A 16,240-nucleotide genomic window follows, 5' to 3' on the forward strand; every position below is an offset into this window, starting at 1 on the left:
TAAATGTGACAGCTTTTGTTATGGCTGCTAGAATTCACATTGTGGGACAAGCAGGTGGCAGTGTTTAGTTTGCCTGCAATGCTGCATTTAGGCGCGGGGGGGGGGGGAGAAAAAGAGTAAAAACGTCAGCTCCGAGTTGTAGGGTCGAACCCGGACAGGTGATGGCATGCGGACAGCGTGCCAACGGGCCGTGGATATAAATCATTAATGACTCAGACCCACGAAAACAAACGACACGTTTGACCTCCAAATCCCAGGCCTGATGTTCGGGGCCTCGGCGGGGAGGCTGACACATTCTTGGAAGGGCGCGGGGCTTTACGTGGCCCTGCCACGGGCTGGAGGACTGACCGCACGGATCGCTGCAGAGACCCCGCCTCACGTGGCCAAGGTCCTACTGCGGCATCCCACAGATCTGGCGCCAATGGGACGGGGCGCTTGCTCCGTGCATCCCGCTGCGCCCCTAATGCCGGGAAGGAAAGGGAAGGGTGGAGCGGGGTGGGCCCCCGGGACGAGATGAAAGGAACCCACTGCGGGCTTTTTGAAGTCGACGCTGCGGTTACCACGCCAGAGCTCCTCTGCTATTTGGTGTCATGAGTGGATTAAGGTGGTTAACGCAGCAAAAGAAGCAGCTTCTAAGGTACAACTGAGAAACGCAGGAAAAAAACCTTCCCTCGGGTTTAGATGAACCAAAACATTCACATGAAGCACAAATGATAATTCTACTTCACAGCATAATGCACAAGGCATAGATTGTTTGTATAACATTATATGATATCACACAGATATTTCACATCACCCTTTTCATTTAATTCTGGTATGATGTGCTGCAGTTTTACGGTCGCCTCCTGTGAACTGCTCTGAGGTGAGTTTAAACCTCCAGTGTAACAGTTGTCATGACATTTATTTTTCTTCATATGATTCTTTTCTCCAAAGTCACTTACCACAGTGTTACTTACAGTGATTTACCCCTTCCTGCCACTGGGTCCATCCCCCAACAATCTGTTCATACAACTGACCAGTCATTTCAATATATAATAAACATTGGACTGTCAAACTCATGTTAAAACCTGTATGCCTGACAATCACTTTATTTTAATCAATCAATCGATTTTTTAATTTTGTTTTAATAACTTGGGATTCCTTTTGCCAATTCAGCACTCTGGAGAAAATGTGATCGCGATGCCTTGCTAGAAGATAGTTCAGACACTTCCTCACTCAATCTGAATTTGTAACAAAATATGTCATAAAAGTTTTATTCAAGTTAATCACAATCCAGTACATACAATACTTTGTCTATATAGACATTTCCAGAAAATTAATAGTGTGACGCATTTGGCTGCCTGCTCATTCCAATATGAGGACAACTGAGGTCTGGACACCTCTAGATTGACTCTGATTTTTTTTTTAGCTTTGGAGAAAGGCACCAATAAATGAATAAGCAACAGGAATAGGTTCTTGTAGGGATGGAAGACTCGTGGGGTGGCAGGCAACCTGTGGGTGAAGGGCGGACGCTTGGCGCTACGTGTCCCTCGGCAATTCCGTCACTGACAAGGAGCTCTGCTCTTCCAAACACCTTTCCTTTCTCATTGCACTGCTCTGGCACTAATCCAATGACAAGGTCACATCTTGCAGGTTTGACACGATTCCTCCTGTTTATGAGTGATTCCCAGACATATGCTGCCCCCAACCCCCACTTGCCCCGCCCCCACGTCAGCTTAATGACACAGGGAAGTCCTGCTGTCCTTCACTTCAGTTGCGCTCTGCCTTTCAGGCTTTATCTACAGAGGACGTCCTAAAGTGTGAGAGGCAAACGGAACACAGTCGCAAGCTTTCCTGTTGCTCCTGTAACCTCCTGAAAGAAACACTAATGTGTCCACACACCATAGCTCCTGGTGTGGGCCATGGTGACATTCCACCTGAACTTCTGCAACCTGGACCACCTCCTGTCTGGTCTCCCAGCCTCAGACATCAACACTTTCCAGCTGATCCAGAAAACAGTGGTATAAGTTACATTTGACCTGTCTAGGGTTCCACTTATTCTCCAATCCCATCTCTTTCCATTGCCTTTCTGTGGCTCCCAGTATCAAGTCTAACACTCTTGTCATGGCTTACAAAATGGTCAAAGGTTCTGCACCCTGATACCTCCAGGCCCCCTAAAGGTCTGCAAGTATGCTGTGCTCCTCCACCTCTGGGCACTTAGTAGTCCCACTCAAAAGGGTCCAAAATCAAAAGCCTGTAGGTTCTCTGTCTTCAATGGGGTGGAATGAGCTCAGTGTGTCCCTCGGAGCTGCTGAATCCCTGCCAGGATTCCAGTGTTACTTCAGTAAGCAGCTACTGGAATATGTTTACTATAAAAACAGCTATATTTAAAAAAAATAAGCTGTGCTTCAATAATTGTGTGTATCTAAGCCCTCTTTCTGTTGTTGCACTTCTGTTCAAGCTGAGTTGTCCATTTTAGAGACAAATAAGTCAACGTGTGCTGAACAAATAAATGTGAATGTACATGTATACATATTGCACACACCTCGTCCAACTCTTGTTGACACTCACGTCGCAGGCTCTCGCAGTCCTTCACTTTCTGCCTCATTTCCTCCAAAGCTCTGCTCCTCTCCTCCAGCTCTTCACTCAGCTCAGACTTCTTGGACAAACAGTCTTTCTCCAACCTGCAGAAAACGCAAATAAACCGTTCACTGTGAAACCTGATGAGATGACTGAGTGGAAAATGTCTCGTTAACCAAAAAGTTGACTTTTCTTCTTGTATAAAACAGAGGCTGATGAGTTGTCATGCACTGTTTTGGAGGTACCGAGTGGGGACACACTGTTCAGCCTTTTGGGACCGAGCTCCTCTGGGGAAGCTAGGTAGCCCAGTACCTGCAGTGCACTTTCTGGCTTCCTTACACATGTATTTATCTAGTAGATCACTTTCACCAAAGTCATATATACAGAGCAAACAAAAGTACACGAACTACAGATCAGATGAAGAGCTATAGATAAGAGCAGTCAGTTTGTCCAATGCTACACTTTTACAAGGCGGGCGCAGTGGTGCAGCGGGTTTGGCCTGTGCCTGCTCTCTGGTGAGTCTGGGGTTTGAGTCCTGCCTTGAGACGGACTGGTGTCCCATCCTGAGTGTGTCCCTTCCCCCTCCAGCCTCGGGCCCTGTGTTGCCGAGTAAGGCTCCGGTTCACCGTGACCCCGCTTGGGATAAGCGGTTTCAATCAATATTTGTGTGTGTGTAAACTTTTACACAAATAACTGTGTACAGGATTGATGTCCAATAAGGAGATGGTTGTGACAGACTGTGTGAAGTTTATGGAGCAGTTAAGAGATCAGGAGAGAAGTGGCTATGAAAGAAAGGGGTCTGAGACCCTTGCTGAAGACCAGAAAGGATTGAGCAGTTCTGAGAACCAACAACCACTGGATTTTGGAACCCTTCAAAGTGTGACCCTGAAAACACCATAAGTGGACTCAATGCGAATAATTTACATTAGATTTTTGAATGTTGAGAGGGGTTTAGCAGCTAGGAGCAGTTCCTTACTGGGAAAGTTTCTCCTGTGAATCCCTGGCCTTGTCTCTCTCCTGCTCATACGCCTGCTCCACCTCACGGAACTTCTGTTTCATGAGCTCCAGGCTGGACAGCGCCTCCGCCTGGCTGCTCTTCTCCACCTCCAGCGCTGTTTCCAGGTCCCGGAGCCGCAGCTGTGGCACACAAGCAGGCACGTGCTTAAAGCTGTTGCCTTGCACTCAAAGGACTGAGGTTCTGATCCCTCCTCCTGCTGTAGTGCCCCTGATCAAGGTATTTAGCCTGAACTGGTACAGTAAAATTTACCTAGTTGTATAAAGAGGTAAGTCAATGTAGGGAGCTTAACATTATGAAGTGACTATGAAGAAAACCGTAGCTAAATGAATAGATACATAAGTAAACTATGACAGATGTGATAAAGGGACCAGGGCATCTCACCTGGATGACTTCACAGCTGAACTTGGACTCTAAGTGAGAAGCACGTTCAGACTCTACATTCGCCTCCAGGCTCTTCACTCTCTGCTGAGCAACCTGGGACGTCACACGTGAATGTGCCATTAATATGTCTCTTTCTTAACAGAGAAATAATGTCATTTTAACGGCTGTGGCAGGAAAAAAAGGCACAGATGGGGTGTGAAACTCATGTTTGCAGTAGAGAGCAGAATTTTTCAGTTCCACTGGCTGCATTTTTCACATGTGTCACAATAGGCGAGTAACAGCTTCAAAAAATTCCTAAAGTTCAAAATAAGGTACAACTGTGATGGCCATATACATCTGCACACACAATGAATTTGACGTAGAGATTTTGACACACTGAACGCACAAAACATCAAAAGCAGCACAGTCCGTAGCTTACATTTTGAAGAAGCTGCTATGAATACATAAAACACAATCAGTGCAAACAGTAGAGAACACTTACAAGTCAAAGGATGCGTATGAGCACATGGAAGGAAAATGGGAGGAAAAATTAAAGAAGCATCAAGACTGATAACAAATGTGTTTACTTGCATTAATTTAGCTTCTAGCCGAATTCCAACAACGGAATCTCGTCCATTTGGGTGTGGATATGGATTACGATTTGCACTTAATACGTTGATAAGGCACACTGATTGAGGAAGAAAAACTATTTTTGTGCCTTGTTATTGGGTGCTTATAGTACTTTGTACATGGACCTGATTGGATCCATTTATGCTTTGAAAAATGTGACGTTAAGGTGAGAACTGTGATCTTGGCTGTATTTGTTCTGGTCCTGGGATTGTACACATCTGGGATTTTGGGAAGGTCACAGTCAGTGATCTACTTTAAAACTTATAACACAAGATGGAAGAAATGTTGGAGTACTGCAACACATAAGAAAGAGTGTAACAAAGAAACAAGAGTCCCACCTCGAGCTCCTTCCTGAGGCTCCCCTCTCGCTCTGTTGTGTACTGCAACTGGCCGGCCAGCCTGCACAGGTTCTGCCCATCTTTCTCTCGTTCTCGCTCCACCTGCTCCAGCTTCCTCTGCAGCTCCAGAAAAGTGTCCTCCCGATCCTGTTCATTTAAGGACATGAGTATAACACTCTCAGAACCAGCTAAAAAATGAATGAGGACATTAAAACTATACATAGCCTCCATTTAATTATTTTGTTAATTCACTAATAAATGACAATTTGAAATATACTTTGCTTTCTCATATATCTGAGTAGAATTTCTCTAGTTTTGCATTTCTACCTCCAGTGCAAATCACTCCACTAGATGGAGCCATAATATCTACTAAAAATTATATTTTTATACACCCATACACACACTTGATTAGAGCAAGTTATTCTTAGTATATTTACATTTATTAATTTAGCTGATGTTTTTCTCCAAAGCGACTCACAATGTTCAATGATACCCTGAATTATTGCAAGTCTCTTGATCAACGGTTCTACACCATGAGGTGGGATTCAAACCCAAGAATTTCTGTTGCAACATGACAGCCCTAACCACTATTCCATCTGCTTTTTAAAAGCAGAATTAAAACATGTGTGGCTATTAACAGTGAGCAGAAGCTAGTTTTTACAAGATTTAAAAAAAAAAAATAAAATAAAAAAACTATAATGGCAACTGAGTTAAATTAAATCAGAAAAAACAAACAGGCCTTTTAACATTCAACCCTATATAAGAATAATCTTGTTGATCACAGGCTATGCTTCAAGTTTGAATATACCGTCTAGTGACTGTGGAAGGGGAACTGCGCTACAAAACAACCATGCACATAGACACATTCCCCCTCTAAAACACTTGTCTCTTACCATATGAAAAGTATTGACACACAAAACTTCATATGTAGATCACTGTCTCAAACTTATTGCTAATGGAGATGTGCTACAGCCAACTGGGCCTCTCACAGCCACCCAGTACCTGGAGCAGGGCCTGCAGACGCTTGTTTTCCGTGCAGAGGACATCGTTCTCGGCATTGGCGCCCAGCAGCAGCCTGTCTCTCTCTTCTAACTCCAGTTGCAGGGCATGCTGGTCCTCCTCTCTGGCCTGACGAATGATGACCAAGGCCTTCTCCAAGTCAGAGACCCTCTGCTGCAGCTCAGTGCTGTGGACTGAGAGCACACAATGAAAACAGCCAGAAATCAGGAGCTTCACCCTAAGCTGATGAAAATGCTGGATTTTTGCCTGATGCATTTATGTGAAAAGCTTTTCTTTTAAACATCTCTGACATTTACATTTAACGGACTTTTTCTGTAAAACAACTTACAACTACTACTCACAATGATTTACACATTTATACAGCCGAGAGATTTTTACTTTATACAGCCAGGATAAGTACATTGCCCAAAGGTAAAAGAGCAGGAGTTGGGGTAATTACAAACCTAGGTCCTTCAAGTGCAAGGTGCCAGCTCTACCCGGAGGGCCACCTTTTGCCTAATACACCATCCGACTGCTCACCTAGACTCACAATACCATGCCGCTTGTAAAAATGCTAGTATGTTCTGCTATAAAGGAGCTAATGTGCAGAAGCAATGTATGAATATAACATTTCTCACTAATAATAACTTACCTATTGCCAGAAACATTTTCCAAAACACATACCGTTCCCATTACCACCAACAGCTGCATTTTTAAAATTTCAGTACTTGTCCAATACTTTTATCCACCAGGTGTATTCAACTTTGTGTGAAAGCCTGTGCCCTCCATCACAAAAGAACAGTGACAATAGTACAATAGTGCAAGTTTCCCCATCATGTCATGTCACAGCAAATTGACCTTTCATTTGGTTGCTTTTTCTGTACAGGCCTTCCATCTTTCCTGCCACGGTGGCCTTCTCAGCTGCGGCCTCCTTCCGGACCACAGCAATCTCATACTCCAGGTTCTGTCTCTGGGCCTCTCCCCTCTCCACTGCAGCCCGGAGTTTGGCCAACTGCCCTTCATACTTGGACACCTAGGGGAGTGACACAGATGGGAAAGGGATGAAAGAACTGCAAGATATTTAAAGAAAAAACTCCAAATCTAAGTTTTACATTAATAGAATTCTAAACTGTTTAATAACTTCATGCAGAAATAAGTATTCATCAGTAGAACATGGGTAATTGTAAACAAAAATTAAAGAGTTGAGTTGAACAGAAAAAAAATATAGTTGTTTTAGGACAAATAATGAGTTTCCAAAGGACAGACTATCACCAATACATAGAGTTCAATAAAAATTAATTAAAATTTTACATAAACTTCTAGGTGCAATCATTTCACAAAGTGAATTTATGAAACCATGCATATTTCCAAATAAATAAAAAAAAAAAAGACTATTTCAACATCAGCAAGACTTCAGAGCACCTCTTCATTGTACTTTGAGGACAATTCCAACTTTTCTTTTTCCAGCTCATTGACTTTCCATCTCAGCTTGGAACACACACTGAAGCTGTCCGCCTCTGGCGGCTGAGAATTTCGTAGCTGATGTTGAAGGTGAGAAATAATCTCTTTCAATCTGAAAAAAGAAGCAACAAAAGTTTTCTTTTTTTTTTTTTTAAATCCCCTTAGAATAATAAAATAATTCATGTGAACTGTCTGAAAAGTACAAAGGTTGTGATACACAAACACTGAAAAAAAAAATGTGCAATTGTCAAAACTAAAGGGGGGTGTGGTGGCTTCGGCCGGTGCCCGCTGTGTAGCGGGTCCAGGGTTCGAGTCCTGCTTGGGGTGCCTTGCGGCAGACTGGCATCCCATCCTGAGTGGGTCCTCTCCCCCTCCAGCCTTGCACCCTGTGTTGCCAGGTTAGGCTGTAGCTCACCGCAACCCTGCTCAGGACGAGGGGTTGTTGACAATGGATGGTCACGACTAGCACGGTACCTCACGCTCTCATCCTGGGGCTCTTTGGACGACTGCGCCGCGTGTCTCCGAGGGGGCGTCCTGGGACCGCCAGGCTTCGCGTACGCTCCCTCCTTCGGCTTGGGTGCCGTTTTACTGCTGTTCCGAGACTTCGCAGCAGCGGGCTGATCGGTGGGCATGTCCGCAGCTCCACTTCACCTTTTCCTTGGAAAGGAAAGGCCAGCGACAAGCTTTGACAAATAACAGCAAACATCTCAATCATGTAGTCCTTGCCATTTTCAGTGCCATCACTTACATTTATTCCTTCAGCTGAATCTTTTCCAAAGCAACTTACAATGTTAATCTCCCTACAATTACTTACCCATTTCTACAGCTGGGTAGTATTATATATATGAGCAATTTTAGGATAAGTACTATGCTCAGGGGTACTACATCCAGAGGTGGGGATCGAACCTGTGACCTATGGGTCCAAAGGCAGCAGCTATAACCAGTAAATAAAATGAAGAAGCCCGGCTGTGACGATGAAAAAAAGAGACACACAGAACGAGCTGGTTCCACACATGATCATGTTGTAATAAGCCTAAGTTTATCGTCTAACGAAAGGCAAACAACGCATTTCATGCAGACTCACTGCAGGCGCGGCTTAGGACACAGAGAAAGAAGAGTAACCCGGAACTAAAGTAAAAGGAACTTCGTTAAACTTTGTATCTAACTGCAAACACTGACTGAGCCCAGCAACCTGAGCCTCCGGGTCTGGGAACCGCCAACGTCATCATCATGTCCACAATTTACACCAGTCAGTGTGTTATTTTGCACCACCAACTGCGTAATTACACCGGACGTCAGCTAATAGACTATTATCATAATAACATTTTTTATTTCACTGTTATGTTAATACTGTAAACGGAATGGTAACTGTGTACGCGCGAAATTCCCAGTTACATCGTCACTTCACCGACCAGGGCTGCCAGGGGCTCAGTCAGGACACAAATGCAATCACTGAGATATATATATTATAATATCTGCCTGTTCCGTTCATAGAATTGCAAAATGAGTACCTTAAGACACTCTACGTTGCAGTACCACTCGCTGAAATACATAGTAAAATAAAAGTAACTCACGGGACTGAAAGCTGTCACACCCAGCACACTAAACTGACTTTCTATTTAAATCTGACGCCATGTTTCGTTTATTTGGTTGCCATCGTATCTTCCGTTACTCATCGACTCGGCTGATTGGCTCGTATTAGGGGCTTAAAACGGAAATGTGTTCCTTTAACAGTTATGATTGGTTGAGATGCGTTTACGCAACTTCCGTAACTTTACGACTGTTCTGATTGGTGGTAACGTAACGAATAGATTTTTTCGAAGTCGTTCCTATAAGGAGGGTTTAAGTGAATAAAAGGCGATGTTGGGGATATCGGTATTGATCTCTTCCATTTCTTGTTTAGAAAGTCTTTCCAGTTAAGTCGTGGCACAACTCAAAGGTTATGTTTAAAAAGAATTATAAAGGCAGGGTGGCCAGTTTCTGTTGCTCTTTTTCTACTTGTCTCACAAGCCTTTTCACTTGATGAAGTTCCGTAATTTGATTTGGAAGATGATCTGTTGCTGGAAAGTCAAAGTGTCTTAAGTCGGCTGGTAACATGACACGATTTTGTTCCTGAAAAATGTTTAATTCTTCAGGACAACAATTGTTCTTTGGCTTCTATTAGCAACATCCCTGCTAAGGAGAAAATAAATTATTCCGGTGTACTAATAATAAGAATCCACAGGACAGAATGTGTCCAGTCACACTTTAAATGATTGACAACGTGAAAAAAAAAAACATGTAATCTTGGGTAGCGATGGGACTTGTCTTTAAAAAGGTGTGTCCTTCTATCCGAAGCAGAGGGTGTCTCCAGGCTCACTTACGTTGGTCCTTCAATGCATCTGAGCAGAAAAATTGGCCAAAGCAAAAAACATGTGCATTATATGAGAAAATCTGTGCTTATTAACTCTTATAAGAATTTCGCTCTTGATTTCTTAGACTTCTCTACTTTGAGCTTGTCTTGTTGAAACATTTTTTGAAAAATGATGTCCTCTCTTAGCTTGGGATCAAAGGAGTGGCACTAAGATGGTTTGAGTCCTACCTGTCTGAGAGATCCTATCAAGTGGTCTGGCGGAGCTCCCGTTCTTCTCCTCTGCCTCTCTCAACTGGTGTCCCACAGGGCTCAGTACTGGGTCATCTTCTCTTCTCGATCTACACCTCCTCCCCCGGTCCGGTCATTGCCTCATGGATTCAAATACCACTGCTACGCTGATGATACCCAGCTCTTCCTTTCCTTTCCACCTGCAGCATCAGACATTTCCACACACATTGCTGCCTGCCTCAAACATCTCTGCATGGATTTCTGATCACCACCTCCAACTCAACCTCTCCAAAACAGAGATTTTTCATCTTCCAGCTGGCCTGTCCTCCTGTCACGATCTATCGATCAACTTGGACAACTCACTCATTTTGCCTGTCTTCTCAGCTAAAAGTCTGGGAGTGACGACTGACTCAAGTCTATCTTTCTCTCGGCACATCAAAGCCACAACCGGGATCTGCAGATACATCCTGCATAATATTCGCAGGATCCATCCTTACTTCACAACAGACTCTGCCCAACTGCTTGTCCAGGCCATGGTGACATCCTGTCTGGACTACTGCAACTCTCTTCTGTGTGGCCTTCCTGCTACTCCCATCAGTTGCTGCACAAGTTGTGTTTGACTTGCCAAAGTGTTCTCATGTATCTCCTCTACTCATTTCTCTGCATTGGCTTCCTGTAGCTGCCTGGATCAAACTCAAGACCCTGGTTATTGTCTACAAATGCATCAATAGAACTGCTCCCAGTTATTTGCAAGACTTCATCAACCGCTACACCCCAACCAGACTGCTACGCTTGTCTACTTCTGTTGGCTTCGTGGTCCCGTGCCCAAAGGGTAAAGCACAGAGGTTCTCGGTTCTGGCTCCATTGTGGTGGAATGACCTTCCCCTCTCACTCAGAATTGATGAAACTCTGTCTATATTCAAGAAGGGTCTGAAAATTCACCTTTTCCGGACTCACTTCGCTCAAGATCTCTCCAGCTCATGTACGATGTAAATGTTCATGCACCGTAACTTAATGAGCATCCCCAGATAAGCTTTTACACAGCCGCTACTCCAGGATTGTACATGAATGTTTGTTTGTGTACCTTATTATTAAAAAAAAAAAAAAAAAATTGTAGGAAGGCTATCAGGATTCATCTATCCTGCATTTTATGCACCTACTCAAGCGATGAACATTGGTGCATCAAGTGGAAAGTAACAAACTAGGTTTACTTATGAATCTCATGTCTGCAGCCATGTCTCTTTCTCTTAATGTAATGCACACATTGTATTTTCACTGAGATGTACATCGCTTTTGAGAAAAGTGTCTGCTACACGAATAAATGTAAATGATGCCTCCATCTGGAATTTGTTTTATTCAGCGCCATGGACTCTCACACCTCCTCATGTGCACTTACAATACAGACAAGTTACCTGTCAGCTTGTGTGTTCCTATTACGAACAGCATCTGATGCTATGGAAACTAATCTACAAGCACAGTTTTTCTTCACATAATTACAATACATCTAGTCATTTAGCTGACATTTTCTCCAAAGTAACTGATGATGTTAATGTAACTACAGTTATTAACCCATTTATACAGCTGGGCAATTAATTGTTTACTGGAGCAATTTAGGGTAAGTTACCTTGCTGAAGGGTACTACAGCCAGAGGTGAGATTTTGGGTCCAAAGGCAGCAGCTCTAACTACGTTACCAGCTGTCCCGGCTATTATATTTGGAATAACTGGGATATTTCAGATATGTTTGCATCAGTTCCATCCATCCATCTTCCTCCGCTTATCCAGGGCCGGGTCACGGGGGCAGCAGTCCGAGCAGAATCCTCCAGACTTCCCTCTCCCCGCACACCTCCTCCAGTTCCTCTGGGGCAACCCCAAGGTGTTCCCAGGCCAGCCGGGAGACATAGTCTCTCCAACGTGTCCTGGGTCTGCCCCGAGGCCTCCTCCCAGTGGGACAAGCCCGGAACACCTCACCAGGGAGGCGTCCAGGAGGCATCCGGAACAGATGCCCGAGCCACCTCAACTGGCTCCTCTCGATGCGGAGGAGCAGCGGCTCTACTCCGAGCTCCTCCCGGGTGACTGAGCTCCTCACCCTATCCCTAAGGGTGCGCCCAGCCACTCTGCGTAGGAAACTCATTTCTGCCGCTTGTATCCGCGATCTCATTCTTTCGGTCATGATCCAGAGTTCATGACCATAGGTGAGGGTAGGAACGTAGATCGACCGGTAAATTGAGAGCTTCGCCTTACGACTCAGCTCCCTCTTCACCACAACAGACCGGTACAATGACCGCATTACTGCGGACGCCGCACCGATCCGTCTGTCAACCTGCCGCTCCATTTTTCCCTCATTCGTGAACAAGACCCCGAGATACTTAAACTCCTCCACTTGAGGGAGCAACTCCCCCCTAACCCGGAGGGGGCAATCCACCTTTTTCCGACTGAGAACCATGGCCTCGGATTTGGAGGTGCTGATTTTCATCCCCGCCGCTTCGCACTCGGCTGCAAACCTCCCCAGTGCACGCTGCAAGTCTTGACTTGATGAAGCCAACAGGACCACATCGTCCGCAAAAAGCAGAGACGAGATCTCGCAGCCACCAAAACAGACACCCTCCGTTCCCTGGCTGCGCCTAGAAATTCTGTCCATGAAGATAATGAACAGAATCGGTGACAAAGGGCAGCCCTGGCGGAGTCCAACATGCACCGGGAACAGGTCTGACTTACTGCCGGCAATGCGAACCATGCTCCTGCTCCGGTCATACAGGGAACGAACAGCCCGTAGCAACGAGCCCTGAACCCCATAATCCCGAAGTACCCCCCACAGGATGCCACGAGGGACACGGTCGAATGCCTTCTCCAGGTCCACAAAACACATATGGACTGGTTGGGCAAACTCCCACGAACCCTCCAGCACCCTAGTGAGGGTATAGAGCTGGTCCAGTGTTCCACGGCCAGGGCGAAAACCGCATTGCTCCTCCTGAATCCGAGGTTCGACTATCGGTCGGATTCTCCTTTCCAGTACCCTGGCATAGACTTTCTCAGGGAGGCTAAGGAGTGTGATCCCCCTGTAGTTGGAACACAATCTCCGGTCCCCCTTCTTAAAAAGAGGGACCACCACCCCGGTCTGCCAGTCCAGAGGCACCGTTCCCGAACTCCACGCGATGCTGCAGAGGCGTGTCAGCCAAGACAGCCCCACAACATCCAGAGACTTGAGAAACTCGGGGCGGATCTCATCCACCCCCGGAGCCTTGCCACCGAGGAGTTTTTTGACTACCTCAGCAACTTCAGCCAGGGTAATGGACGAGTCCCCCTCCAAGTCCCCAGCCTCAGCTTCCTCTACGGAAGGCGTGTCGGAGGGATTGAGGAGCTCCTCAAAGTACTCCTTCCACCGCCCGAGGACATCCTCAGCTGAGGTCAGCAGTGCACCACTTCCACTGTAAACAGTGTTCGTGGAACACCGCTTCCCCCCTCTGAGTCGCCGGACGGTTTGTCAGAATCTCTTTGAGGCCGACCGAAAGTCTTCCTCCATGGCCTCACCGAACTCCTCCCAAGCCCGAGTTTTTGCCGCGGCGACTGCCAGAGCCGCGCTCCGTTTGGCCCGTCGGTACCTGTCAGCTGCTTCAGGAGTCCCATGAGCCAGCCAGGCCCGATAGAACTCCTTCTTCAGCTTGACGGCATCCCTTACTTCCAGTGTCCACCACCGTGTTCGGGGATTGCCGCCGCGACAGGCGCCGGAGACCTTATGGCCGCAGCTCCGAACCGCCGCCCCGACAATGGAGGCGTGGAACATAGTCCATTCAGACTCAATGTCCCCCACCTCCCTCGGGACCTGGTTGAAGCTCTGTCGGAGGTGGGAGTTGAAGACCTCTCTGACAGGGGCCTCCGGCAAACGTTCCCAACAGACCCTCACTATGCGTTTGGGCTTGCCAGGTCTGTCCAGCTTTTCCCCCCGCCATCGAATCCAACTCACCACCAGGTGGTGATCAGTTGACAGCTCAGCGCCTCTCTTCACCCGAGTGTCCAAGACATATGGCCGAAAGTCAGAAGAAACGACTACAAAGTCGATCATCGACCTCCGACCTAGGGTGTCCTGCTGCCAAGTGCACTGATGGACACCCTTATGCATGAACATGGTGTTTGTTGTGGACAAACCGTGACTAGCACAGAAATCCAATAACAACTCACCACTCGGGTTCAGATCAGGGAGGCCGTTCCTCCCAATCACGCCCCTCCAGGTATCACTGTCGCTGCCCACATGGGCGTTAAAGTCCCCCAGTAGAACGACAGAGTCCCCAGTGGGAGCGCTTTCCAGCACGCCCTGTTTACATCAGTTATAAAATTTAATTTACAATATTTGGGATGATTGTGATATTCTATACAAGGGTAGGGGTATTTTTGGAGAACCGGTTTGACATAAATATCTTTTTGGTGAGTATGGTGAATTCAATTTTCCTGTTACAAACAGAGACACTGCAGGCAGTACATTATTGTAATTTCCTCAAGATTAGGCAAATTAGCCAGTCTACTAGGAAAAGATGGCCAAATTCACAGTAACAAGTTTCAAAGGAAATTCATAATAGATAAACCAAGGATGCAAGAACATTTTAGATTTAATTCTGATAAATTATTCGCCTCCATGCCTTTTCTTACATCTCTTCCCTGCCATTTACGCACACACACACACACACACACACACACACACACACACATTCTGAACCGCTTGTCCCATATGGGGTCGCAGGGAATCAGAGCCTAACCCGGCAACTCAGGGCGTGAGGGGACACACCCAGGACAGGACACCAGTCTGTCACAAGGCACCCCAAGGGGGACTCAAACCCCAGATCTACTGGAGAACAAGACCTGGTCCAACCCACTGCACCACCACATCCCCCACCATTTACTTTTCTCCCCATTCCTTGGCCTTGGGGAGTTCTCCTTTTTTCATTTCCACAGTTGCCAGACAGCTTATTTTTGGAATACATTTACATTTATAGAACATTTTTCTCAAGATCAATGTACTTTTTACTGTATCAATTCAGGGAATTATTACGACAATCAAGAATGCTAAAACAGGTGGGATTTAAACCTGGGCCCTTCAAAACACTTTAAACACTACATCACCTGCTACCCCTGTATAAGAGTGCTTCAACCACTTTGACAACACTTTTTTTGTCCTTTTTTATGGTTTTCATGGGTTAACTCTATATCACTTGTAGCGAAGAGAGTTGCAGATGGTGGACTAAATAGCAGACACACTTAATATATTAATATCAAAGACACAAAGAGGAGTCGGGCCACCCTTTGTCTGCAGGGCAGCATGAATCCATCTTGTTGCCGTATAATCCGACTGTTGCCATACAAGTCCTAAACTGTGTGTAGTGGGATGGCGTACCATTCTTCCAGTATAAAAAAGCCTCCAGTTGTTTGAGGGATGAAGGAGGTGGAAATCTACTTTTCACTCTGTGCCCCACAACTTCCCATAAAATTTCAGTTATGTGTAGATCTGGTGAGGCCGTGGAAGGTATTTGACTACATCCTGGTGTATGGGGGCATTATCATCTAGCAACGTAGGAACATCATGAAGGAACAGTGTTTGTATGGTAAGGTAAAAAGGCCTCATATTCCTTGGCCGTTATACTGTATGTCTACAGAGCAATCATCGGACCCAACAGCTCCGGCGAGGTGGTACCCATACCACTGATCCCCCACCATGTTTAACAATCAGCCACAGACACTGGAGGCTGAAGGCATCCTTTGGCTCTCTTAAAACCCAGTCCTGTCTGGATGTAGGAAACAGAGTGAAAAATAACTCATCAGACTGTATGTTACTTTTTTCCATTGCTCAGGGGTCCAGGTTATGTGTCTTCGTGTATTGGCATCAGCTGTCATGTGGCAGCCTTGTTAGGTACCGTGTGCATTGTATAAAACCGGTGCAGCTGGTCATCTTGGACAAAGCCACCAGCAAAAATAAATAGATTTACTATATATATACAGATATATGTGTGATATTGTCACTCACTCCCTCACTGACTGACTGATTTACTTTCCATAAGCCTTAAGGCACAAGGGTGGGGGGTTGGGTTGAGGCCCCGCAGTGACTCACAGTGTGTGCCACAATGCAGCCTTTATTATAACGCAAGGCAATAAGAGGTTGCAGCCCAGACTAGTAGATGGAAACAGCGCTCTTCTATCCGAGGGAAGAGCAGTCCTCCAACAGGGGCCGGTGCGTAGCTCCAAGCTCGTGTGACACACGGCACCGACAGGTCGGTAGTCACCGCAGTACCGACACACGCAGCTATGTT

At 45.9% G+C, this 16,240-nt stretch overlaps 1 protein-coding gene across 1 annotated transcript in view; it reads right to left on the reverse strand.

The window, feature by feature from the left end:
• ccdc171 (coiled-coil domain containing 171) overlaps positions 1–9,019 on the reverse strand; it is a 63,920-nt gene extending 54,901 nt beyond the window's left edge. Inside the window, exons 1-9 of the mRNA XM_029250169.1 lie at positions 8,940–9,019; positions 7,840–8,048; positions 7,327–7,477; positions 6,763–6,937; positions 5,908–6,098; positions 4,906–5,052; positions 3,959–4,051; positions 3,536–3,696; positions 2,525–2,663 (exon numbers count right to left, since the gene is read on the reverse strand). Coding sequence (XP_029106002.1) covers positions 2,525–2,663; positions 3,536–3,696; positions 3,959–4,051; positions 4,906–5,052; positions 5,908–6,098; positions 6,763–6,937; positions 7,327–7,477; positions 7,840–7,997 — 1,215 coding nt within the window. The 5' untranslated portion in view covers positions 7,998–8,048; positions 8,940–9,019. The remainder of the gene's footprint in view (positions 1–2,524; positions 2,664–3,535; positions 3,697–3,958; positions 4,052–4,905; positions 5,053–5,907; positions 6,099–6,762; positions 6,938–7,326; positions 7,478–7,839; positions 8,049–8,939) is intronic.
• Between the last annotated feature and the right edge of the window lie 7,221 nt (positions 9,020–16,240).

Source organism: Scleropages formosus, chromosome 3 (genome assembly GCF_900964775.1).
Source record: "Scleropages formosus chromosome 3, fSclFor1.1, whole genome shotgun sequence".
NCBI classification, from domain to species: domain Eukaryota; kingdom Metazoa; phylum Chordata; class Actinopteri; order Osteoglossiformes; family Osteoglossidae; genus Scleropages; species Scleropages formosus.